General features: G+C 39.9%; 1 protein-coding gene across 1 annotated transcript; it reads right to left on the reverse strand.

Moving 5' to 3' along the window:
* Window positions 1-1,159: 1,159 nt before the first annotated feature.
* LOC138888326 (uncharacterized) lies at window positions 1,160-2,476 on the reverse strand. Its single transcript, XM_070170176.1, has 2 exons — window positions 2,066-2,476; window positions 1,160-1,957 (listed from the first exon to the last, which is right to left on the reverse strand). Exons 1-2 carry the CDS (start codon window positions 2,474-2,476, stop codon window positions 1,160-1,162), a joined length of 1,209 nt encoding a protein of 402 aa, XP_070026277.1.
* Window positions 2,477-26,588: the final 24,112 nt, after the last annotated feature.

A 26,588-nucleotide genomic window follows, 5' to 3' on the forward strand; every position in this document is an offset into this window, starting at 1 on the left:
AACTGCTTGGTCACTTCTTCTTTGATCTTCACACTCATATCCGTCTTAAACTTCCTCAGTTTTTGCTTGACCAGAGGGTATGCCGGGTCAGTGGGCAACTTGTGAACCACTAGATCGGTGCTTAATCCCGGCATATCATCATATGACCATGCAAAAACATCTTTGAACTCAATGAGGGTTTTGATTAATTCCTCCCTGATGTTTGGCTCAATGTGGATGCTGATTTTGGTTTCTCTGACATTATCTGCATCCCCTAGATTCACGGCCTCGGTGTCATTTAGATTAGGCTTGGGTTTCTCTTCAAATTGGCACAGTTCTCGGTTTATTTCTTCGAAGGCTTCATCCTCGTCATATTCAGACTCATCGTCGTAACCGATTTCTTGTATAATTAAGTCGGAGTCAGATTGATTTATTAGACTAGGTCGAAGATCCGTTGTGCATGTCATGTCATTAGAACCAGTAAAAAGAGAACTGTTCAGAAAGAGAAAAGAACAAAACAAAATTAAAATGCGACAAGAAAAGAAAATTTCATTAAAAATGTGGGATAACAGGGTTCACACTTTACAAAATAAAAATGAGATTTGGATTACACCCTGAAATAATCCGAAAAACAAGAAAGAAAAATCAAAGCCTACTACCAGGACTCCCCCCGGGTAGGAAGAGGAGTAACCGTCCAATTGTTGGTTTTGGCCTCAGGCCCCACAAATTGTATGTCTGCTCTGCTGGGACCCTCTCCAACTTCTATCACATGGACATCAGCAAACAACCTTTCGAAGCTCTGATTCAAATCCCCGTCCATCCCAATCAATGGTCCGAGAATTTTCGGGACCGGTGACCTCTTGGCACTTGCTCTAATAAAGGATCTGGAGAGGCGCGGAACTGGTTTGGGAAGAAACCAAACTCTCTTATTCATTTTCCGCGCTTGCTTTACATCTGCCGTAGTAGGTTTGAACCCCAATCCAAAGGTCTCCAAATTCTTGGGCAAGGAGACAGGTTGAACAATCCCCTGAAGCTCAGCCCCTAGGCCTTTTCCTGGAATAAACCCATTACCCAGCATCTCTGAAACCATCATGACCGTTGCGGAAGCTACCCTGGGGTGTGGAATGATTTCACCCTCGGGAATCTTGTTTGCTGACACTGCATCGAAAATCTGGTAAAACTAGGGACCTTTGTCATCATTGGTTTCTATGAAGGGCACAATGGCGCCTCCCATGGTGCACGCAGTGTCCTCCCCATGCAGCACGCCATCTTGTCTGTCCCATTCGAACTTGACCATTTGATGCAAGGTGGATGGCACTGCTTTGGCCGCGTGGATCCACGGTCGTCCCAACAAAAGGTTATAAGATACCACGACATCCAATACTTGGAACTCCATGGTAAACTGGACCGGACCGATGGTCAACTCAAGTATAATATCCCCCACGGTGGCTGTTCCACTTCCGTCAAACCCTCGGATGCAAATGTTGTTCTTGTGGATTCTACCATGGTCTATTTTCAACTGGTTCAGGGTGGATAATGGACAAATATTGGCACTCGAGCCGTTATCCACCAACGTCCGAGTAATTACCGAATCTTCACATTTGACAGTCAAGTAGAGAGCTTTATTATGTTCCGTGCCCTCCATTGGCAGATCGTCATCAGAGAACGTTACCCTGTTTACCTCAAAAATTTTGTTGGCAATTGTTTCAAGGTGGTTTACTGAAATTTCATTGGGCACATGAGCTTCATTCAGTATCTTCATCAGGGCTTGGCGATGCTCATCCGAGTGGATCAATAGTGATAACAACGAGATCTGGGCCGGTGTTTTCTTCAACTGTTCGACAACAGAATAATCTTGCACTTTCATCTTTTTCAAGAATTCCTCCGCCTCTTCTTTCGACACGGGTTTCTTTGCTACTGCTGGGTTGGACCTTCTCAACTCCACTGGAGCAAAACACCGTCCCGATCGAGTCAGTCCCTGCGCCTCACAACTATCCTCCTTCACTTGCTTTCCCTTGTACATCACCACTGCTTTTTCATACTTCCAAGGCACGGCCTTGCTATCAATCACTGGTAATTGGACTACCGGCTTTATGGTGACCAGTTCCCTGCAGACCCCTTTCAACATAACTACGGGTGTGGATGATGTCCCTGATACTACCAATTTGGCTGGCTCTGGTTTTTTTGTTGTGGTGGATGGATTCTTCCCTAGTATCACCACTGGCTTGACATCTTCCCCCTTCAACTGTACCCCTGGTCTCCCACCGGTAGATTCTTCTTTCTGAGCGGCCTGGATCATCATCACTGTCTGTGAGGGCTTCTTCGGCTCTCCTCCCTTATACACCAACTCGATCATGTGAGCTTCGTGGTATGCTGGCAATGGGTTTTGGTTGATGTTGGGTGCCTCCGGCGCCTGGACCTCGATTTTGTTGGCATCAATAAGATTTTGTATTGCCTGCCTCAACCTCCAACATTTTTTGGTATCATGCCCTAGCATTCCTGAGCAGTACTCGCAACTTATCGATTGGTCCAAATTTGGGGGTGGGGGGTTTGGCTCTCTAGGCTCGACAGGACTCACCAAACCTAGCCGCCTCAATTTGTGGAACACGGCAGTATAGGTCTCTCCCAACTCAGTAAAAGCTCTATGTCTCTGTAGCCTGTCATTTCTAGCAGCTTGACTTCCTCGAAATCCCGCCCCTGGAGAGTTCCTATATGCTCTTGGTGGTTGATAGGCGTTTTGTGGTGGAGGGTATGTGTTTTGTGGTGGTGCATATGTGTTTTGGGGAGCCGGCGCGAGCTATTGCGGGCGAACCGGAGGCTGAGTGTATGTTTGGGCTTGGTGCATGGAGAAGTGTGGTTCTTGAGGTAGATAGTAGTGTTGTGGAGGGCTGTATGGATAATTTGGCCTGTGGGGTCTGGGTTGGTTGTAGTATGGTTTGCCGGACCTGGACCAACTGCCTGCCTCAACCGTGGCGACTTCTTCTTTCTTCTTCCTTCCCAGCGCACCTCCTGTGCCGCTCTGAATAGCCTGGGTCATTGCCTTGAGCGCTGAGTAATTCAGGATTTTATCAGACCTCAGCCCCTCCTCTATCATGACCCCTATCTTTACTACTTCATTGAAGGATTTTCCAACCGTTGTCACCAAGTGACCAAAGTAAGTTGGATCCAGTATTTGCAGGAAGTAGTCCATCATTTCTCCCTCTCTCATGGGAGGAGTTGCCTGTTTTCTCCAGCGGAATCCAAACTCGCGAAAGCTTTCCCCAGGCTTCTTTCCGGTCCTCAGTAATGTGAGACGGTCAGGGACTATCTCGAGATTGTATTGAAAGTGACCTGTGAAAGCCTGCGCTAGATCATCCCAAGTGTACCATCTGCTGGGATCTTTCCTAGTATATCATTCCAATGCCGATCCACTCAAGATTTGACCAAAATAAGCTATCAGTAGCTCATCTTTGCCGCCTGCGCCTCTCATTTTGCTGCAAAAACCCCGTAAATATGCCATATGATCACCATGCCCTTCATATAAGTCAAACTTAGGCATCTTGAACCCAGTCGGGAGTTGGACGTCCGGAAAAGGGCATAGATCCTTGTAGGCCACACTGACCTGGTTACCCAATCCATGCATGCTCCTGAAGGATTGCTCCAGGCTTTTGAACTTCCTCATTACCTCATCTTGCTCTAGGACCTTAACCGGCTTTTCAATCTCCGCTGGTACCTCCAAGTGTGGATTATAGGTATGGGGTTCTGGTGCATTGAATGTGGGTTCAGGGGGATAGTAATGCGCATCGTGAGCCTGAAACAACGGCTCACTAGTTGATCTTTGCAGTGTGGCTGGTGTGGGTCCCATAAAGGTGGGAACATTTGGTGGTGGGAAAGGTTGCTGGGGTGGTGGAGCTTAGGAATCATAGAGGCTTCTCTCCTGATAATAACGGTGATTCGGGAGGCTTGTTGAAGGGCCAGAGTGATGGTATTCCGGCATATGCCCTGATGTAAGAGCAGCGGGTGGTTCAAGGCTCTTTTGTACTTTAGCCAAGGCTAACTGCATCGCATTCATCTCCAATCTCATTCTTTCTATCTTCTCCATCGCTTCTTTCAACAACTGGCTTACCGGCCTTTCTTCCTCGGCACTATTTTCTGAAGTAGTCATGCTTCTAGGTACCGGTCCTTTGGATCTGGTTTGATAAGGATGTATTGCCAGAACGTTTTAACAACTAACTGTCTGGTATTTGTGGAAAACAACAAACTTGTTAGCGTTAGAGTTTAACAGATTTTGAAAATAGCACATTGGGGATGCAATGCTCCTAGGCAGTTAACTATTTCTAACATGTTTTGCTTCAAACGCATGCGTCATCCCGGCTTGCTTTATTTGTGCCTTTAAAGTGTTTTGGGAACCCCCGTTTTTCTCTCTATTATTCTTTCTTTCTTCCTTCTCTTTTTCCTTTTTTTCTTTCTTTTTTTTTTCTTTTATTTTAGTGGCGGTCGAATCTTATGTGGATTGCCTACGTATCACGTCCCCGCGTGAATCAGACCGGGCGTAGTTCTGCCACAAAGTAAAGACACAAAATTCTTTTGGAATCATTCAATTCACCACCAAAATTTGATATTACAAACTACTTATTTCAGACAAAGAACAACAATAGTACAAATTCCAAAATTCTTAACCTGACTCGTTGAAAAGAAAACAACATATGGGAAGACAATGGACCCATAAAGCCAACAAACAAGACTCGAACTAGGGATACATTAAAGATTCCAACTTAGGGGCTCGCGAGGCATCGTTCGGTCTTTCCGCGGACTTTGGTGTAAGACCTCTCTACAAGCTCTTCAACTCATTCATGATCCGGTGGACGTAGCCCATGATGGAGGCAAGAAGGGTATCACGAGGTATTTGCTCACATGCTAGGCATCTCATGTAGATGTAGTGCCCAATCTCACCAATCCTTCCTCGGATGTTGTCCCTTTCAACGAACAATTGCTCTATTTGCCGGTTCTTTAGTCCCAGTGCTTGAGCATTGTCAGCGAGTCGATCCTGGAACCTTTCCATTTGTCTTTCCATTCTGGTCATCAAATCATAACATCGCCTTCTGTCAGCTTGGGCATCTTGGGCTTGTTTGAAGATCCGCTCCTGAAGAGTGGAGTTCATTTTCCTTAATATCCCGATGCTCATTTCAGAATCCCTTATGACTTGTTGCAGATGCTTCCTCCGGGCCATTGTACCTTTTGCCCCATCTGACCCTCATTCTTGCTATGCAGGCTTCAGATCTCTCCAAGTCCTCTCGGCTTTTGCTGACCTGACTCCTCAGCTCTGCTATCAACCTTTCATCGGAGCGACGTTTCTGTCGGTCGCTGTTACTTTTACTGACTTGGCGAATTCGGGCATTCAGTGCCTGGTTTTCCTTGGCTAATTTGTTCTTTTCACCCTGTTCCGAGGCGACTTGCACGTTGTTCTCAAATATAAGCCTTTCAACTTGTCGCTTCAGTTTCCCGATTTCCGCCCGGTAGCCTTCCTCCCTCATTAACCAGCCCTACTGTTTCTGCGAATCATCCGTAAATTGTTGGACGTGAGCTCTTTTAGCAGGTCTCCGACAAATCTAGAACCTTCTCTCGAACCAAACATCGTACTTTGGGTCTACCTCGCCCTTAGCCAGTTCTCGAACCATAGTCTTGGGCTCCAAGAATCTACATTCGTGCCACAGCTTTCTAATTTTTCCTTCGGGAAATACGACTCCTGGGCTCAGCTCAATGGCGTGCTTGCTTAGATCCTCATCAGTGGGAATTACTTGAAATCTTCCTAGCTAGCGCAAAATCCGATGAGGAGCATATGGTTGGATGCTGCGAAGTCCTATCAAAAGAATATGACATTCCTCGGCTGCCATTTATATTACCTCAGTATCAGTCAACCACCCAAATGCCCATTCAATTTGGTCGGCTGTTGTTGACCTCAATCGTGTAAGCCATGCTTCGGCACCTTCGGGGAATACGACGCCTGTCATTCATTTCTCAAAATCGTTGATATAGTTTTTCTCGGTTAACCCATGGTTCATGTATCCTGCTCGGTGACAGAGGTGTTCTTGTATCCACAGTTGGAGTAACAGATTGCATCCCTGGAAGAACTTGCCTCCTTCTCGGCATATAGTTAAAGCTCGGTAGATTTTGGACAAAATCAAAGGAACCACAGTACTGTCAGTTCTTTTGATTGAAACATCGGCCATCCCTACAAGGCCTATCTCTACTTTCTTATCTTTGCGGGGACAGACCACGATTCCCAGGAATGCTGTTATGAGTGCCAAAGTACGTCTCGCTTCCCACTTGTTTCTGTTCCCAACATGAATTAGTCCGAGGTTTGGTTCTTCAAAACCCTGAGGAGTACCATACTGTTGATATAAGAATTGGAGAGCACAACATCCTCTCGACAAATCATCATTTTGCACCTTCCGACTAATGCTTAGCAAATCCAAAAACGCGTGCGGAGATACTGGTCTTGGTGAAAGTAAATACTGTCCTCTTAATTTTCCATTCAATCCCGCATATCCGGCGACTTCCTCTAGTGTAGGTGAAAGTTCAAAGTCAACAAAATGGAATACATTGCGGGTTGGGTCCCAGAACGGTATTAGAGCTTCGAGGATATCTGTCCTTGGCTTGATATTCAGCAGATTGACAAAACCTCCCAATACTCTTCCCACTATCTCTTTACTATCGGCTTCCAGATCATTCCACCACATGTGGAGTTGTAGAGGGACCTCGCTAAAGACTGAGAATGGTTCATTTCGATTTGTGCTCATCCTGCACATTTATTAAGGTAATTAAAGAAAGAAAACTTTTATTAGACTCAAAACAGAACTATCTATATTTGATTTTTTTCTGAATTTTGAAAATGAAGGACTCGGTTTTCAGATACGGTCTTTCACCACTTCAGGGATGAAGACTTTAAGGTTGTGTGGGTATACCGGTCAAAAATCACAAAAATGGCCGTTTGTGCCAATTCAGCCTTCCGGCGTCCCTTTCGGGAGTACTTGGTTATTTATGGCAAAACAGCCTGACTTGATTTATTTTCTGATGAGATTAGCATTTGACATATTTTGGTTATTTTAGCAAAAGGGGAAGTTGGACCCGATAAGAGCTGCCTAAGTATCTCACATCCGGTGAGAATCAAACCGGCGTAGTTCGCCCAATTAAACAAACTATTTTGAAATACTTCAAGCAAAGTAAAATGAAAATAAACAAACTATTTTTTTCTCTTTTTTTTTTTAAAAAACAACAACCTATTTTCGCTTTCGTTGGCAAATGAACTAAAACAAAAATCAAGACTCTTTTCCCATAACAGAACAAATTATTTTTTTATTTTCCATTTCTGCAGATCAGACAAACTAAAAATTATACTCTTTTTTTTTTTAATAAAACAACTATATTAGAAATAAAATATTTTTCTCAAAATTTCGTTAGAGTTTCGACACTATTTGGACATTGTTATTTTTTCAAAACAGAAGATTAACCCTATACACTGCTATTTTCCCTTTTTTCAATATTCAAAGTCGGTCATCATGCAAGTCCAAAGCAAATAAATGCACAGCGTTGAGTAAGATACATCAGGATGGTCTTTTCTGTTTCAGGTTGCTATTCCTAGACGGACACAACCCCTGTGTTGAGTCCCCTAAGTAAAAAATGCACATGATGCAGATAAGCGTTCCTACTAGGGATCCGGCATGAAGTTGAGTTATTCTAGGTTCAGAACCTGGGTGTTTGTTCTAGACCTGGCTTACCCGAGCAGACGCTCGAGCCGAGGGGAGGGCAACATACCGGGAATACAGAAGCTTCACCGGCTTAGCAACTTGTCTGAACCTCGTTCTAAATTAGGATTGACTCTAAACAGAAAAGAAGTCACACGAAGTGCACCCTTCTTCATGATTTAGAAGACTCTGAGAGGATATGGGTTTCGGCACAGTTTATATACAGTTCACGTAATATCAAAGCGGTAAAAGGCAACCAATTAACACATTGAGCCCAAACATGTAACAAAATTAGATAAAACCAAATATAACAATTTATATAAGCTCGAATTTCTAACCCTGAACCAGTGGTTCTGGGTCAGTCCCCAGCAGAGTCGCCAGAGCTGTCACACTACCTTTTCCCGCCCCCGCGAGGGTTGAAGGAGTTTTTCCAATTAAAGGACAATCGAAACGGGATTTGTTTATTTATTTCAGAGTCGCCACTTGGGAGATTTAGGGTGTCCCAAGTCACCAATTTAATCCCGAATCGAGGAAAAGAATGACTCTGTATTACAGTCCGCGAACCAGAAATCCGGATAAGGAATTCTATTAACCCGGGAGAAGGTGTTAGGCATTACCGAGCTCCGTGGTTCTAGCACGGTCGCTCAACTGTCATATTCGGCTTGTTTATCTGATTTTATACAATTATGCGCTCTTGTGCAAGTTTTAACTCTTTACCGCTTTTATTATTATATTTTAAAAGAATGTGAACATCGTTTAAAAACATGTCTTTGGACGGGAACATGGGGGGCTAGTACAGTTTTGGGGCCCAGGTCCAGCATACCGGGCGCAGAACTGGACCTGGGCCATTTCTATTTTTTTTACGTCCGACCTGCGGCTTACTTTTACATTTTTGGTATTCACAATAAGGCAGAAATGGAATCGACAACTACAAAACTCCTTTTATGACTCTAAATAAACAAACCTGTTAATTAAAACAGTTTAAACTACTGATTAATTAGCCTAAAGCCTTTATACGTATTTGAAACATGCTTTGCACAGAAATGAACTGAAATAACAGAATGTTACTATTACATTATTGGTTCTTGTAGAATAACATGCAAGGCGTTCTATATATTATTACTGCTCGATACTCAATTGTACATAGCAAAGCTACTACATGCTTCTAACAAATGAAACTAATTATCCTTTTACACAACTTAAAATTTCAGAATATATGAAACCAAATGTTACAATTTCAGTTCTTCATCTCATATTCATGCTTCAAATTTTCAGACCTACATCAGCCATGATAAAGTTGTGTACCTGGTAGAAGAACAAAGATATAGTAGAAAAGAAGTCAGCAGTGATAGCAACAGTGCAGCAGCAACACAAGCAGCACTCAGTAACCAAACAAACTCAGCAGGCAGATTCAATAACCAAAAAGCAAGCCCCAGCAAGAAAATCCAACTGCCTTCAACAATTTTGCACGACATAGGGAACCCATATGAATTATCTGTTCGATGATATTAATCAAATCGAATATGCATCTTATCACACGTATTCAAACATAAACAGAAGAACAATCGACCAAATAAAAAGTCTTACGAAGACGGAGAACAAATTGGAAGAAAATATCAGAAATACCAAACAAACTAATTAAACATGCTGACAAACCCAAACAACATTTAAACAAAAACAGAAAAGAGAAAGGGAACTCACTTTGGAAGCTCAAACACAGACGACCCAGGCCTGAACTGGATTTGCCCATTTGAGGTCGAACAAACTTTAATCGAGGTGTTCTCAACCGAGAACACTTCGATTAAGGTCTATTAGACCCCAATCCTCCATTTAATCTGGCCGGATTCCAGGGTTCTTGTGTTCTAGGGTTCGAACCAGTCTGATTTGGGGCTTGAGGATTTGTGGGTAGATTCGGACCAAACCAAGCTTAGTTTGGTCACGAGTGAGGCCAGGGTGGTGACTGGTGTGAAACTGGGGTGGGTTGGTGTAGGTCAGGGTTGGGCTCGAATATTCAAATTAAGATTCGAGATGATGGGGGATGATTCGAGGCAAGGGGCTAACAGATCCGTGTTCAGGGTGGTTAGGTGCATCAGGGGTGTTACTTTGGTGGTCACCGGCATCGTTGCCGCTGGGTTCACGGTGAGAGTATATGGGGGCGGCTAGGGTTTGGAACGGGGGTTTGGGTTTGTGTTTGGGACGATGGAAGGGGGTGTTCGGATAGGGGCGTGGGGTAAATGTTTAGGCTTATATACGTAGTGGGCGGTTAGATCCTGGCCGTTGGATGAAGTGAGATCGATGGCCAGGATCTTTCATTTAATGGGGAACGACACCGTTTGGCATTGGTTGGGGGTTGGTTTGAACCGGTTACTGGGTCGGGTTTGGAAACGGGTTGCTGAAAGGGATCTTGGACCGTTGGATTGGACTTGATGGATGGCTCAGATCAAACGTCCTATGCGGCGTCGTTTGGGGGCGTGCCTGGAAGGCCTAGTTTTGGACTGAGTCATTGTGTTGGTTTGGGCCTAATTTCAGTTGAATTTTTGGGCCCAAATCCGATATCTTCTTTCTTACAATTAAACAAAATTCCTAAAACCCAAAATTAAACTACACGAATATTAATTAACACTTAACAACGGTTATCACACGAATTAAAATATTTAATAAAAACGCCATGACAACAAAATAGAATAAAATGTATATTTTTGTGATTTTCGCTTTTGAAAACCAAATAATGGTTAATTAATTCCTAAATGTACCATTTTTCCTAAATGCATGCAACATGTATTTTTGTATTTTTAAACTATAGCAAGGCGAACATTTACGGTCAAAACAATTATCAAAATGTCACACAAACCCTCAAAATTGTACCCGAAGGTAACTTGCTTTATTTCTTTTCCGATTTCTTTTGGAGTAGTTTCCGTTAAGCAAAAATCACGTGCTCACACAAGGTTCCTATCTATAAGTTTTCTGAAGCTTGATCTTGAGTCTTGAATGGTTCTTCATGCAAACTTTAGATTTGAACCTTGACGCTTGTTAGCTGCAGGTGTTAGCTTGTTCTTCTACAGCTTTTGGATCAAGACCAGATATGTAGTGCTTGTGACTTCCACCATGTCTTAAGCAGTTCAAATCTTTCATCAACTTATGCATTTGGATTCACTTCTTGCCTTTTCTTTCTTTATTGTGACTAACTTCTATTGATCACCTCGGATTGTCGACTCGCATTCTTGCCGCGAGATTGTTTGGTTACTGATTTGAATTGCAATCTGAGATGCTTTTCCTTTTCTTTAGGTGGACGCCTGACTGTTAAACTCGAACCATCTTCTCTTGTTACTTGACACTGTTTTCCCTTGGACCTTGAACCATTTTCCCCTGAAACTTGAACTATCTTCCTTCGAAACTACTTTCCCTAGAAACTTGAGTTGTCTCCCCTTGTTCTCCAGGTGGGCGCCTGATTACAACAAAATAGACAAAACAAAGAAATTTTTCTGCCCCAGTTTGCACTAGGAAGATTTGTGAGTTGTTAGCAAAATTGTAAACCACTTGTACTATTGATGCAATGATGAAATTAAACTGAAGAATAGACTAGGAAAACTATAAACTAAGCTTGACTAAAGTAAAAACTGACCCTATTCTCTAGGCAGGCCCCTTGACTGCTAACTCAAAATGTATTCCCTGCTCTCCAGGCGGGCTCCTGACTGCTGAACTTGAAATGTATTCCCTGCTCTCCAGGCGGGCTCCTGACTGCTAAACTTGAATGTATTCCCTGCTCTCCAGGCGGGCTCCTAACTGCTAACTTGAAATGTATTCCCTGCTCTCCAGGCGGGCTCCTGACTGCTAACTTGAAATGTATTCCCTGCTCTCCACGCGGGCTCCTGACAAATATCAATAAGAACTTGAAAGCTAAAACTTGAATTGTACTTCCTTGTTCTCCAGGTGGCTCCTGATTGCTGACTTGAAATGTATTCCCTGCTCTTCAGGAGGGCTCCTGACTGCTGACTTGAAATGTATTCCCTGCTCTTCAGGCGGGCTCCTGACTGGAAATGTATTCCCTGCTCTCCAGGCGGGCTCCTGACGGTTGACTGGAAATGTATTCCCTTGTTCTCCTGGCGGGCTCCTGATTGCTACAAAATAGACAAAAACAAAGAAAATTTTCTGCTCCAGTTTGGTGGTTGGGCTCATATGTGAGTGTTAAACTGAGCAATGTTACAAAATATTCGTAAGAATTTGAAAGTTAAACCCCGTTATCCAGGTGGGTCCTGACAACTCTAAATTAAATGACCATTATAAATCTAAGTTATATCTTCTAAAGGTGTGACTTTCGCTAAATCTTGTTATCTAAGAGGGTCTTAAAGCTACATCCCATTATCCAGGAGGGTCCTGAAAATCAAAAGTCAAGTTTTATCTTAAGAGTGATAATTTCACGGTTGAATTATACTACCCTACAACAGAATTTACGCTAAATGTTGTTATCTAATCGAAATCTTAAAGCTAAGTCCCATTATTGAGGAGGGGCCTGAAAACTCCTAATTTAATCCTATCTTAAACATACAAACTTTGAAGCCAACTTATATTCCTTTGGGGTACGCTTATGCTGGATTATGCTACTCATGATTGTTTTGAATTTTAAACTAGGTCCCATTTTCCAGGAGGGTCCTGAAAATTTATGGTCAAGCCTGTCTGGCACTTGCCTTTCCTTGCAGAGGGTTTCTCCGACACAAACAAAATTTTCTGCCCCTGTTTCAATCAAAGAAAAATCTTGTCAGTTTAAAATGTGGTGGTTGGTTTGTGGCCTTGACTTTGAGGGCGATTGCTCCTTCACTTCCCATGATAATTGATTTCCACTCGACGACCTTGCTTGTTTATTGATTAACCACTTTCTCTGTCATCCTTATCACAGAAAATACCTCTTCTCCATTCAGACTCAATACCCTCTATCTGTTGCATTGCTCATGAACTGACATTTACCATCCTTTGTGTTTCATCGAAATTACCTTTGATCTGTCCACCTAACACCCTCTATTTGTTGCATCGTGCTCTTGTGTTGACATGAATTCCAAAACACATTAATTGCCATCCACTTAGTGCGCATGTTGTTCCTTCCTGACTTAAATCACTGGACTTGGCCTTGAACTCTATTGTTCCCTCACTCGTCACGATAACTTTGATTTCTGCTTGGAATATCTTGCTTATCACTGGTTAAATGCTTTCTTTGTTGATCTCATCACAGAGAATACCTTTGACCCGTTCACCCAACATCCTCCATCTGTTGCACTGTTCATGAATTGAAATATACCAAACCTTTGTATTTCTCATGGACTCCAAAGCATGTTGATTACTACCAACTCAGTGCACTTGTTGTTCTTTCCTAACTTGTGCCACTTTGATGTGCTGTCCAGATCCCGTTTTGTGCAATTGGAAAGCTGGTGGAAAATTTGGAAGTATTTCTCACTTATTCTGACCAAACGGACTCAGGAAGAAGAAGTAAACAAGACAAAAGGAACAGAGTAAAGGACAAAGGAAAGAGATGATTCCTAACAAGAAAACTACAAAGTAGAAACCTATCAGATGTGGATACCAACTCTAATGACCATGACATGCATATGTTGATTAAGTGGCCTAATCTATCAAACAAATCTGATGTTAACCTCTTGTTATACCCCTGAACCGTGAAACTGGACTTCAATGCTCCGATCATCCAATTTGATTCACACCCGAAGAGTTTTCACCATCAAGCCTCTCTCATTCTGTTCTTTCTCTTAACTTACCGTCGCCTTACGGTGCCCGCGAGGGTTTTCACCAATAAGACTCTCTCATTTTTGGATTTCTCTCAGCTCCCGTCGCCCTATGGTGCCCGTGAGGGTTTTCACCAATAAGATTCTCTCATTTTCATTATTTTTTCTGCTTGCCAGAGTGTTGCCCCTGATATGAATTACCTCTCCTTGCTTGACTTGGTATCTCTCGAAGACTGATCGGAAGGTCTTTCTTTGGACCGTAACGTGGGCTTTTGGATAGGGTTAAAAAGAAAGGATATCAAAGGCTCAAAACAATTCACATGGGTTCAAAGTTACAACTTTCGGAATCAGATTTCTTACAACAACCACAACTTCTGCCCTAGTTTCTTGCTTGGGGACTTTTGAATTTTTATTTTGATGAGACCGAACTGTAAGGCTGCCTACGTATCCTTAAAAGGAATCAGGTCGAACGTAGTTCATGTCATAGGAATTACTTTATTTGTTGTGATTTTTCTTTTCTTTTTCTTTCTCTTTCTCTTTTTGCTTTCTTTTTCTCTTTTTGTTGTTTTTCTTCTTCTCTCTTTTTTCTTTTCATTCTTTTCTTTCTCTTTTCATTCTTTTCTTTCTCTTTTTCTCTTTTGTTTCTCTTTTTTTTTTCTTCCTTTACTTATCTTTTGCGCATGCGTTTCTGAACTTCGCTACTGATTCCAAAAGAGGGGTATGAAAGAAAATAAATGAGGCTCAAAGGGATAACGAAGGATAAAGTATTTAGATAGTAGAACAAAATGTCTTCGTCATTCCAATCTTCAAAACATGCCAAGTACAAACAACACAATTAAATAAACCAAGGAAAACATTCGTAATATCTTTTGATTGTACCAGACTTGATAACTATATCCACACATTCGCCTTCTACATCTGTTAAATACAAAGCACTATTGGACAACACTCTTACTCTCATTACCATGAACGACCCCTGTCAATTTGGGCAAACTTGCCTTTAGTTTCAAACTGATGCGGCATGATGCATTTCAACAGGGTTTCTTTATGTTCTATTTGCCCCAGTTTCACACAATTCGGGTTTGAAGTGATCTCAAAATGCCTTTACTTATTTCTCTCAAATGTCCATATCATCTTCAAAATTGTTTCGTTGCTTCGTGACTAAATTGATTTTTAAAACCAGGTCGAGAATTACGCATACATGTCATGTCACTAGAGTTAATCAGGAAAAGAACTATAAAAAGAAAAGAGAAGTAAATGAAAATGACTAGAAATTACAGAAAACTGAAAATTCCATTAGACAGATGGTGAAAGGGTTTGAACAACAAAACAAACAAACTAAACTGGGGACACAAACCTAGAACAAACCTAGACAAAATTAGACGGGCTACTATGACAAAACAAACTAGGCAAAATAAAAGGATAGAAGAGTTTGAGCCACAAGACAATGTCTGGGTTACAACCCTGAAATAACCTTGACAACAGAAATTGACAACAAAATAAACCACCAAAACTCCTCCCTGGCTAACCAAGACAGGAGTGTCTTTCCAATTGCCAAGCTCGGCATCTTAGCCACTGAAGTCCGCATCAACATTACTAGGACCATCACAAACTTCCATCACATTGTTCTTAACAAATTGCTTTTGGGTTCCCTTTGCCGGCTCGTTCTTAAGATCAACCCCTGATAGCACCGAAAGCTTAGTAGTACATGGACCTCCGAGGCTCCCAGAAGAATTCTCACATTCCTTTTCCGAATAAACCATACCCACCATATGCGTCTCGTTATGCACATGCGATGGACTTTGGCTAGTGTCTGCTACATCTGGATTTTGCACGACAATGTCGCCTGCATCAATAAGCTTCTGAATCGCATTCTTCAGATTCCAACACTTCTCTATGTCATGCCCCGGGGCATCTGAGTAATAGGCACACCTTTGAGAAAAATCAAACTTCTTTGGAAGAGGGTTTGACATTTTTATCTGGGTCGGATTCAACATGTCCAATTGCTTCAACTTTTGGAACAGACTGGCATATGACACTCCTAATGGAGTGAAAGCCTTTTCTTTTTTCAGCAACCTCTCATTCTTAAATGCTTGATTGGGCCGGAAACCTGATCCAGGAGGTTTTCGGTAGGCTCGTGGGGGTGGATAGGCATTTTGTGGAGCTAGGTACTAGGAAAATGATGTACGATTTTGGGAGTTCCGTGGAGAGAAGTGGCATTGGGGAGGATCATCTGGCGCACAAGGATATCTACGGGGACGATGTCGAAGCTGGAAGTGTTGATCGGGAAAACCCATCGGATCATCTTTTCTGTTTCTCTTTCTTCCACCCAAGCTTAATGGGGTGTTCTGAATGTCTTTCGAATAACTCATGATTTTGCCTGACTTGATTCCCTCTTCCACTAGCTCCTCTATTTTTAACACATCTTTGAAAGGCATTCCCAAGGCCGGGATCAAATGACTGAACTAGGTAGGCCCCTGGTCTTGTAGGAAAAGCTCAACCATTTATTCTTCACCAATCGGGGTATTGACTCGAGCAGCTTGCTTCATCCATCTGAGCCCAAACTCCCTAAATCTTTCCTCCGACTTCTTTTCCATTTTAGATAGGGAGGAGCAGTCTGGGGTAACACCTGATCTGTATTGAAAGTATCGAACAAAATCTTGAGCCATGTCACCCAATGTAAGCCACTTACTAACATCTTGACAATTATGCCATTCCCAGGATGCCCCAGTCAGGCTCTCACTGAAGTACGCCATCAACAAATCATCTTTCTTGCCAACACTTCTCATTTTGTTGCAATAATCCCTCAAATGGGCTACCAGATCCCCACACACATCATACAAGTTAAACTTTGGCACTTTAAACCTCGCAGGCAGATGAACGTCGGGGGACATAGATAATTCTTTGTAAGACATGCTACCCTGGTCTCCCGTTCCTTGCTTGTTCTTTGAAGACTTTTTTATGCCTTTGAGCCTCCTGGGTATCCCATCTCGCCCTTTTCTTCCTGTGAACTCTTCATTTACAACATGAGATCCATCCCGCAGACCCTGCTTGTATGAGTTAGGAACCTTGTGGGCAACCTCTGCGGGGTAATATTGGGCATCATGAGCTTTGAATGAGTATTCATTGTCGGGGATAGTAGATGTGACAGGAGGGCAATTTTGGGGAGAGGTAATTGAAGGATGAGTGATGGAGCTACTAAGACGGTTGGGAAAGCTATGATAAGCGGGTAGATCTGGAGAGTATGGACGATCATCTGGCACTGTGTTCGGAGCTTGGGTAAGGACGACATCCAAGAGGATAGGTGGTGGCGGGGGTGGTACCTTCCCAGTCATTCAAGCCTGATACATGTCAGCCATGTGTTGTTTTAACATCTTTACCTCTTCAACCAACCCATTGTCCTGTTCAACCAACTGCTTTCGAGCGTTGGTATCAACCAACTCAGTTCTGTTGTTGTCTTTCATTGCCTTTTGACTTTATGTTGTAGAGAAGAGTTACCACTTTAAAACCGCAAACCAACCACCTTTCTGCTATGAATGTAACAAAATGAAGCCATCACATTAGCGTTAGGGTATTTAACATAAGATAATCTCACTTTATGTGCGATGCACCTAACCACAGTTATCGGTTCTAAAATGACTTCGAGGGTACAAAGGTCAGTTGACATCATCCCAATTTGTTCATTTCAACCTCTCTTTTCTTTGTTTTTCTAGCACTTCCTGGCTTGCCCATTTTCCTTTATTTCACTTTTCTTTTCTCTTTTTTTCTTTTTCTTTTTAATCAACACTCTTTCTTTCTCTCATATCTCACATCCCACAATTTCATCTCTTTTTTTTTCTCTTTTTTTTCTTCCTTTTTTCCCTTTTTTTCTTTTAACGGTAAAAAAATGATTCGATCGAACCCTATGTAGGTTGCCTATGTATCATGACTCCGCATGAATCAGATCTTTGCGTAGTTCTGGAAGATTAGAAATAAAGGAAACAAACTGACGTTCTCTGTTTCTTTTTCTTTTTCTTTTCTTTTTACCTTAATGACTACTCTGCTGAGAAAAGAGAAATAAATGAAGCAAATCCTCTCTTTTGTTTTTTGAATTTTCTAAACTTAATGCTCTATAACCTATTTTAAACTCAAACTTAACGGATTTTTTTTCTTTTCTTTGAAACAAATACTCTATTAAGGAAAAATTTTAGAAGAGAAAGATATTTTTTGATTCCCTTTTTTTAGGAAGAAAATCTAAAGAGTGAACCACAAAAAAATATTTAGAATTTTCATTTGATATTCTGATGCAAAGTTTCGAAACAAGCAATGAAAAAGATAAAACAAAATGTTTTTAGATTTTGATTGCCTAAAGAAGAATTTCTAATGATAAACAAATGATAAAGTATGTTTTTTTCTATGTACAATATCCTAAAATTCTAATGAAAATAAAAAGATTTTTTTTTTCATTTTTCACTAATTTCCCCCAGAAACACCTCAAAAGAAAATCTTTTTGGATTTTGGAATTAATACCTTAAAGAAGGATTTTAAAGAAGTACTAAAAAAATCCTCTTTTTTTTTTTGAATTTTGGTCCTAATATAGTAGAGGAAACATAAAAACAATTCATTTTAAGTCCTAGATATTAATTGCCTAAAGGAAAAACAATCTCAAAAGAGATTTTTTTTTTATTTCTTATAACAATAACGCAATTTTTTTTTTTTTTGGATTTTCGACTTGTAACACATTTCCACATACAAAATAAGAAATACAATAACAAAAGGCTCGACAAACTTAACCTGACTATTACAAACTCTAACATCACCTAAAAGACTAAATACTACTATACATGATTAGAAAATAAAACAAAAACAATTGACTCAAAAACATGAAATGGCTCCTCGAGCAGCTCCTGAATGCAGTGATCCTGATTGGATGGTCACGGGGAATCTGTCATGCTCAAACTCCGGTAAATAAATCCGCATCTGTATGAGAAAACTGAAACCATCACTATGTGAGACAATAACATTTCCTACTAGACACATGCAAGACATGGTTGTGGCTATTTTCTAAAATTAACCTATGTGGCTAAAAATGGCTAAAAATGCAAAATTTGGCTAAGACCCCGCGAAGCCAAGAACCTAAGATTTACTAGGAAGACCGGACCATATGTGGGTTGCCTACCTATCACGCCCCGAAAGACGAGAATCAGGTATGCGTAGTTCAGGCCGATTGGATATGGGCAAGAATTTAAAAAAAACGACTAATTTTAAAGAAAATATTTTTTTAAAAAAAATGATGAAACATGTAAACTCTTTTTGAATTTCCTTTTTCCATTTTTTGTATTTTTGAAAAAATGATGAAAAAGTGCAAAATCTTTTTTTTTGAATTTTCAAGCTCTTTTTTTTAATTCTTAACAAAAATGTGACAGAAAATATAATTGGGTCCTACTAGCTTTATTTTCACACTTCACCCTCTTTTTCTTCTTTTTTCATTTGCCCTAAAATATCATTAGTCCGCCAAATGACCTTTTTACCCTTGAAGAAATGCAACATGTAGCACATAGGATGCATCAAGATGGTCTGTTATTTTGGGTACACCTGTCCTAGACGGACCCAACCCCTGTGTTGAGTCCCCTAAGTCAAATGCACGCGATGCAAACAAGCGTTCCTACTAGGGATCCGGCATGAAGTTATATTTTTCTAGGTTTAAATCCTGGGGTTTTGGTCTAGACTTGGGTACCCGAGCGGACAACTGGGGCCGAAGAGGGGGCGACGTACCAGGAGCACTGAAGTCTACCCGGCCTTGTCGCTTGCGCAACCTCGTTCTATTTGGTATAATTTCTACAGAAAAAGTGGGCCACGCGAACGTGTGCACAATTTTCAGAAGACTCAAAGAGGTGGCGTAAGAAAACATTTATATACAATTCAAACAATAATAAAGCAGTAAACAAATAACATTTAGCACAAAAGATTCACAGAATACAGTAATATTAACAATAAATGAAGCCAAGTAAAAATCATTAACAAGCTCGAATTCTTGAACCCTGAACCAGAGATTCTGGGTTCGGTCCCCAGCAGAGTCGCCAGAGGTTTCACACCTCCTTTTTACTACACCCAGCAAAGGGTATAAATATAAGGGAGTTTTTCCAATTAAAGGACAGTCGAAACGGGATTTGTTTGTTTAAAAATTCAGAGTCGCCACTTGGGATAATTTATGGTGTCCCAAGTCACCGGTTCGAATCTCGAATCGAGGAAAAGATTGACTCTGTACTACAGTCTGCGAATACAGAAATCTAGGTAAGGAATTCTGTTAACCCGGGAGAAGGTGTTAGGAACTCCCGAGTTCCGTGGTTCTAGCACGGTCGCTTTGATCATACTTGGCTTATTAAAATTGTTTAATTACTCATTTTAGAACCTATGTGCTTTTAACTCTTTTAATTAAGAAAACATCTTGAAACAAGTCACGTGTACGTGTACCCGTTTGTTTGACGTGTCAAAAATCATGTCACGCGAACGTGTCCATAATTAATAACGCTTTGTTATTATTAAGAATATTTAGTCGAAGTTGCGCGAACGCATACTCTGGTTTTGTTTTTAGAAAATCGTAATCATGTCACGCGAACGTGTCCACAACCATGATAGTATATTAAACGTGCCAAAAGCAAACTACGAACCATTGTCATTTTTATATCTAGGTTATGAAATTAATACGAGGGACATGTTTTATTAAATTGTGAATGACTCACCTCAGACTAAAGATGTTGCTAACGGTTAATAAGAAAAGTAGAAATAAAACAAAAAAATAAATAAAATAAAAGTTCAATTCATGGTCATTTCAACTCAAATTCTTTAAAAATATTAAGTCCAAGTCCCATGGCCCAGAAACGTGTTGCTAGCTAGTAAAACAATAATACAGAAGCAATAAAACCTTTAAAGTCTAATTTCTCTTTCGCGTTTAAACTCAAACCAATTTCTGATTAACCCGCATGTTTCTAAGGCAATTCACTGTTCTTTCCAAAATTATCTTTCCTTTAAAAGCCAAATCCATTTTAGACAATGTGGATCTAAATAATCACTAACCAAACAAATTTATCAATTTCGCATTAAACTCCGCACTGAAATAGCTATAATGCAATTCAAATGGCAATGTTGTTAACACTGATCCAATGACAAAAATAGAGAATGTCACTCAGTCTAAAATAGAAAGCAGGAGGGAGGAATATGTATCAGCTGCAAATGCAGACTCAATAAAGAAAAGCATCGAAACAGCTACACCAATTACACTATGTTCAAATGACCAAAGGAATAAAATTTTGGTCACTTATGCAGCAGCTGTAGCAGAACACACACAGTCTCCAAACAGAGGAAATACTCTGCTTCGAAACAGAGAAAAGGTCAAAAACACACATGAGAAAAAAGGTTCGGCTGTAGATTGCAGTGAAGCCAGGAAGCAATTAGTAATAACAAATTCAGGCGACTCAATGCAATTGGGCAAATATGATGGGAACAGGCATCCAACTACTTGAAATCGAAGCCCAGCCAACAAATCCGGCAATCAAAAATGAACAACTCTAAATTTCAACTCAAAGAACATCTATCGGACCTTTTAACTAAACAGAACCAGTGAATGGACATCGACAAGGAACCAAGGGAAACGGTCGTCGAAACTCAGTCATCGAAGCTCAACCAGAAACTCGAGACTTGCTGGAAAAGGGTGTTAAATGAGTTTTGCGACTCCTCACTGTTTTAGCACCTTTGTTCGTTAGTTCTAGAGCTCGAAGGTTGTCATCGGACTCCCGACCAGCTCTAGTGATGAAGAAGCTGGTTTGGTCGCTTGGGGAAGGGGTCGCGTCTGGAACTCGTTAGTCCGACGAGCTGGTGGAGCTCATTTTTCTGGCAAGTTTCAGGCAGAGATGGGGTCATTTGACGATTAGCGTTCAGGGGTCGGAGCGATGGCTTTGGCTTGGTTGCTGAAGAAAAAGCAAGAAGGAAGTTGTATGTGTGTGTTTCGGCGAGTTCGCCGCTGGTGGGCGAGAGGAGTTGAAGAAGCTGCAACTGCTCTGTTTTTCTTTGTCCCTCCGGTCGTTAGGTTGGTGAAAGGATTTGGAGAAAAAGAATTCCAGACCGATGGAAGGGGGGTCGTGTTCGAAGGATGAAGACTGGGAGAGGGGCGGGGTGGTTTCGTGAAGAAGACGATCCAAAGGGGAGTGGGATCGTTTCTTTTGGTGTTGATTTCTCCAGAAGAAAATGAAAGGGATCGTCCCTTTTTCAAAAGGTTGCGTAACTTTTTTTCCTCTCCCTTTTTCTTTTCATTGTTCTTCTTCTTTTTATATTGTAGATTGTAGGGTTTTTAGGTTAAGGGGTATGAGCCTAGGAATTATGGGCTTGGAAATTATGGACTAGGTCCAAAATTAGGCCTAAAAATGGGTTGCTCGAGCCCAAGTTCTATTCTTTCCCTGCAAACGAGATTAAAAATACGGTCCAATTTATTAATTAATCCTACTATTCAAAAAATTATTAAAATAAAACTAACCATTAAAACAAATCTATTTTTGGTATTTTCAAATATCATATTAAAATAAAAATACGATACTATTTTTGTATTTTTTTTAAGATTAAAAATGGCTACAAAACATTAATGAACCTATTTTTGTAGTTTTTGTTTTCTTGTAATAAAATAAAGTAAAAGAGTCAAAATTACTTAAATATCTATATTGTGCCTAAATTAAATATTTACGAGCTAAAATGTGAAAATTTTTGGGGAGTGTCAAAAATCACATGTCTACAGAACCTTCACTATGTCTTCAACTGATTCACAAAAACGGCAATACGAGCACCTTTCTTTACCAACTTGTACGGACCTCTGAATTACATTTGCCATATTATTGCATTTTCCACATATGTGCATCTGTGAGGGCTCACTAAGTGTGAAAAGCCGTTCATGCAAATTCGCTACAGCACCATGATCTATAAGACAGTCACCCTCTATTTCACCAAAATTTAATTCCACCAAAGCATTTTCTGTTACACACAGGTTGACAAAGTTTAGTACTATAATTTTTTTAGCAACTCCCGTCTTCTTTCATAAAAAAAAATAAGAAAATGTTGGCAAAGACATGCTTACTGGTGTGCAGCTGAAAATTCGTGGGAAGCAAAGATAATGAAGGAGAAGTCCAAAAAACTTCATATGTGACGGAGAGTGGCCACATCAAATACTCGAGCCCCAGGACAATTTTACTAAAAGTTAGATTTATCAACTAGTAAAAAGAGAAAATTGTCCAGAAGCTCGAGTGTTTGATCTGACCACTCTCCTTCACATATGAAGTATTTAGACTTTTCTTTCATTATCTTTGCTTCCCATGAACTCCCTGCTACACCCAATAAGCATGTCTCTGCCAACATTTCTTGTTTTTCTTTGAATATAAATTTAAAGAAATATGATAGAAGTCTATGGATAACAATGAAAATTTTCAAGTGAAGAGATCATTAATATAGCCAATTAAAGAGTGCACCTAATCAATTTAATATCTATAAATGCTGAAGATATTGTTAACTGTTTTTTGTTCAGAGAAATTGAATGTAACAAGATAAGTAGGTGGCAAAACAAGTAAGAGGTAAATGCTAGTAGTTGGTAAATGCAATAAAAAAATAGTAAAAAATAAGGCCACAAAAAGTAGGTGATATAGGTGATAAATGACAAAAAGTAGCTAGAAAATGCAAAAAATATAGCCCAATGTGCTGAAGATTTTTAGTGTATTTCTAAAAACTTCAGCCCTTGATAAAGCTGAAGTTTTTGTATTGGATTCAATAGTTTTTGTCATACAGCTTTTTCAAAACACTTCAGCATATTCTACTGAAGTTATTTAGTGTATTTCTAAAAACTTCAGCTCTTGATAAGCTGAAGTTTTTTTGTTGGATTCAATATTTTTTTGTACAGCTTTTTCAAAAAAACTTCAGCTCAATGTGCTGAGGTTTTTTAGTGTATTTCTAAAAACATCAACATTTAAAAAACAGAAGTCATTTACTTCATGCTTAAGTTTTTTCAACAAAAATGTACTTAAAATTCATAATAAAAGACAGAAACATATTTGTATGAACAAAAGTGAAATAAAAAAATACTTAATGTATATTCACAAATTACAAATCATGTGCAACCAATCCTCTAATCAAAATATTCATATACAGTCTCTTCAAAATCTCCATAATCATGTCCTTGTTGTTCTTCTGGAGTTTCATAGCCGCTATCTTTTTTCCACTTTCCATGAGCCCAATGATTGGCAGCCAATTCTCTTCTGAAGGTCAATGACTGACTTTGATATAGCTGCATAAGCTCACCAAATTCTTTTTGAGCTGCCTCGAGTCTTTCTGAAAAATCATTCAAAAACACAACAAAGAAAATAAAATATGTAAAGTTTCAAACTGTAAAAAATATACTTCGATCAAATGTAATAAATTCATGATCTATAGAATACCTTGACGTTTGTCTTCGCTGTGGTTTCCCCATGCTGCATGCCTTTCTCGATATCAGCAATTCCAGCTTCATTCAATTGTGCACCAACGTCGAGGAGCATTGGAGTATTATCTAGAAGGTTTTTCTCAACTCTACCTTCATTTAATTCAGCATCATCAGAGACTTTTTGAGTTGTGTCAACTGAAGCACAACTAGTTTCAACTTCCACTGCATGTTCATAAAGAGGGGGAGTAGATCAACTAATTTTTGTATATATATAACATAGTAAAAATTTATACTTGTAGTGAATATTTCACTACAGGACATTATCAAAAAGATCAGTTAAAACTTCAATTTCTAAGAAGGCTGAAGTTCGACAGTTACAAAAACAAAAACTTCAGCTCTAGAGCTGAAGTTCGACAGCTACAAAAAAAAATCTTGCTGAAGTTTTGTTTCATGTTTTGTGTTTTTTTGTTATATATTTTTATGAACTATTTTAAACTTCACACTTTATACCTGTAGTAACAATTTCCTGCGTATCACCACCTAAAATTTCCTTGCAAATAGTTAGTGCTCCATCAAACAAATTGCCCTGTCCAATATCGCTTTGCAAAGAACAACTCGATGCATGTTTTTCTGTACCAACAACTTGATCATCTGCACCTTGTTGTTGAACATGTTCATCACATTCACCAGCCGCTTCCTTACGTGTAGCATTATCATCTGCGACTTTACGCGATGGATCATGAGCAACATGTTCTTTAACTTGATTATTTGCACATTGCTTGCTTCCAACATTCTCAGTTGCTAACTATTCTTCATCATTTACATCTCTGCTCAATATATCAGCACTGGAACGTTCCTCTTCAACTTGTTTCTGAACATGTTGATCGCCTTCAAAAGACGCTTCCTCACGTGTAACATTTACATCTGCGACCTTATCTGATGCATTAATATCTGATGGAGGTTCGTAACAGTCAATCACCCTATCATATTCTCGATGGTTACTCAAATCAATTGCCATCGTCCATTTCATTTGATTTGTTGACAATCTTAACAACTGTTCAAACTTCTCATCGAAATATTCCTAGAAAAACAATTACTAACAATGATTAATCTGAATAACATCAGCAGAAATAAAAAGACTTCTCTATAAATTAGTTTACCATCACTTTTACAAAAACCGCATCAACAATAGCAGATCGCTCATCCTTTTTAAACTTATCGAAAACTTTGTTCACGATCGTGCTTCTTTCTTTTTCTGCATGCCTTTAAACCTCCGTCGTTAACCTCTAGAATAGATAAACAACAAAAATTCAGATATAGAAGAAAACTTCAGCTCAAAAACATGTTGTACTTTTACAAAAACAAAACCAAAAAACTTCAGATCAAAACTTACAGAACATATTGTCTCAAGTAATTCATTGTCATCAAAGTCAGATGTAGAACGAGTAGAATGACTCTGGGTACGAGATGATTCGCCAATAAAAAGAATTCGATTTGGTTCTTTTGATCGACTCCGACTACGTGGTGATTCACCAATGACAAGAATTCGATTCGCTTCTTTTGATCGACTCAGAGTACGCGGTGATTCACCAGTTGACGGAACTGCATTAACTACCTTTGAACGAATTAAAGGCATTGAATTCAATTCCTCTTCTGTAGGAATTATATCCAATACCCTAAAGTCGTGATATCTCTGTTTAATACAAAAAAGTATATTATGAGGAGAAATAAACTAATACATCAACATATTAACACAAAGACAAAAAAAGTAACTTACTTCATGAGTACTGAACATATAATAAAGTTCAGCAAATTTAGGCTCTCCCACACATACATAACGTAATATCCTGGGAATCTGAGGGGTATCAAGGTACTCATCCTCTCTTATATACCTCTCCCGAACATCTGGGAAGCGCTCATAGAACCAAGCACATAACGGATATGGAAATCCACCAAGTTTATACTCAGTTGTATGTAATTTGTTCTGCTTGTCCAATGCATATTTCAGTGAATAAATGAGCTTCTCATAAGCCACATTACCCCAAGAATATTCAGCACAAACCTTATCATCTTCAACAATAGATGCATACTCCTCCATCACACATGACTCAGTATTTTTTCCAAACAAAATAGACTCTACAACAAGAATTTCTATAAGCTTAACAACATCATCATCATCACTCTCGCATACATGTACGTGATTCACAACATTCTTTGGAATTTCATTGCGAGTTATAAAACTTCGAATATCCTTCAAAGTCACACCCTTGGACTTACCAAAATACCGCTTCAGAATATTGCTCTCTCGATTAATTGGTTTTTCAATATTATGTGTTGTGATCCGCAAACCACACATAATGTGAAAGTCTTCAAGAGTGAAGGAAACATCATGACCAAAATCTTGAAACTAATAGAGTCTCGATCATTGGTGAATATTCAAGAAAGACACAGACAATGAACCAACTTCATGCTGCATTGGAAACTCTCCATAGCCATAATGTATTGAAATGTACCATTAGTAAGCTTATCCCGTTGTGTAGGAGTCAAGAAAGTTGCAATTAATTTCTTCAAATCATGGTTCCTCTTCCAGTAACCCTTACAGTTAAACCAATCTCCAAACTCAAAATATCTTTGCCTTGGTCTTGTAGGTGGAGGAGCAGAGACATAAGGACCTGGGGGTATTATAGATTGTCTATGTGCTTTAGGTGTTTTGCCTACTTTAGC

This window comes from Nicotiana sylvestris, chromosome 3 (genome assembly GCF_000393655.2).
Source record: "Nicotiana sylvestris chromosome 3, ASM39365v2, whole genome shotgun sequence".
Classification (NCBI taxonomy): Eukaryota; Viridiplantae; Streptophyta; class Magnoliopsida; order Solanales; family Solanaceae; genus Nicotiana; species Nicotiana sylvestris.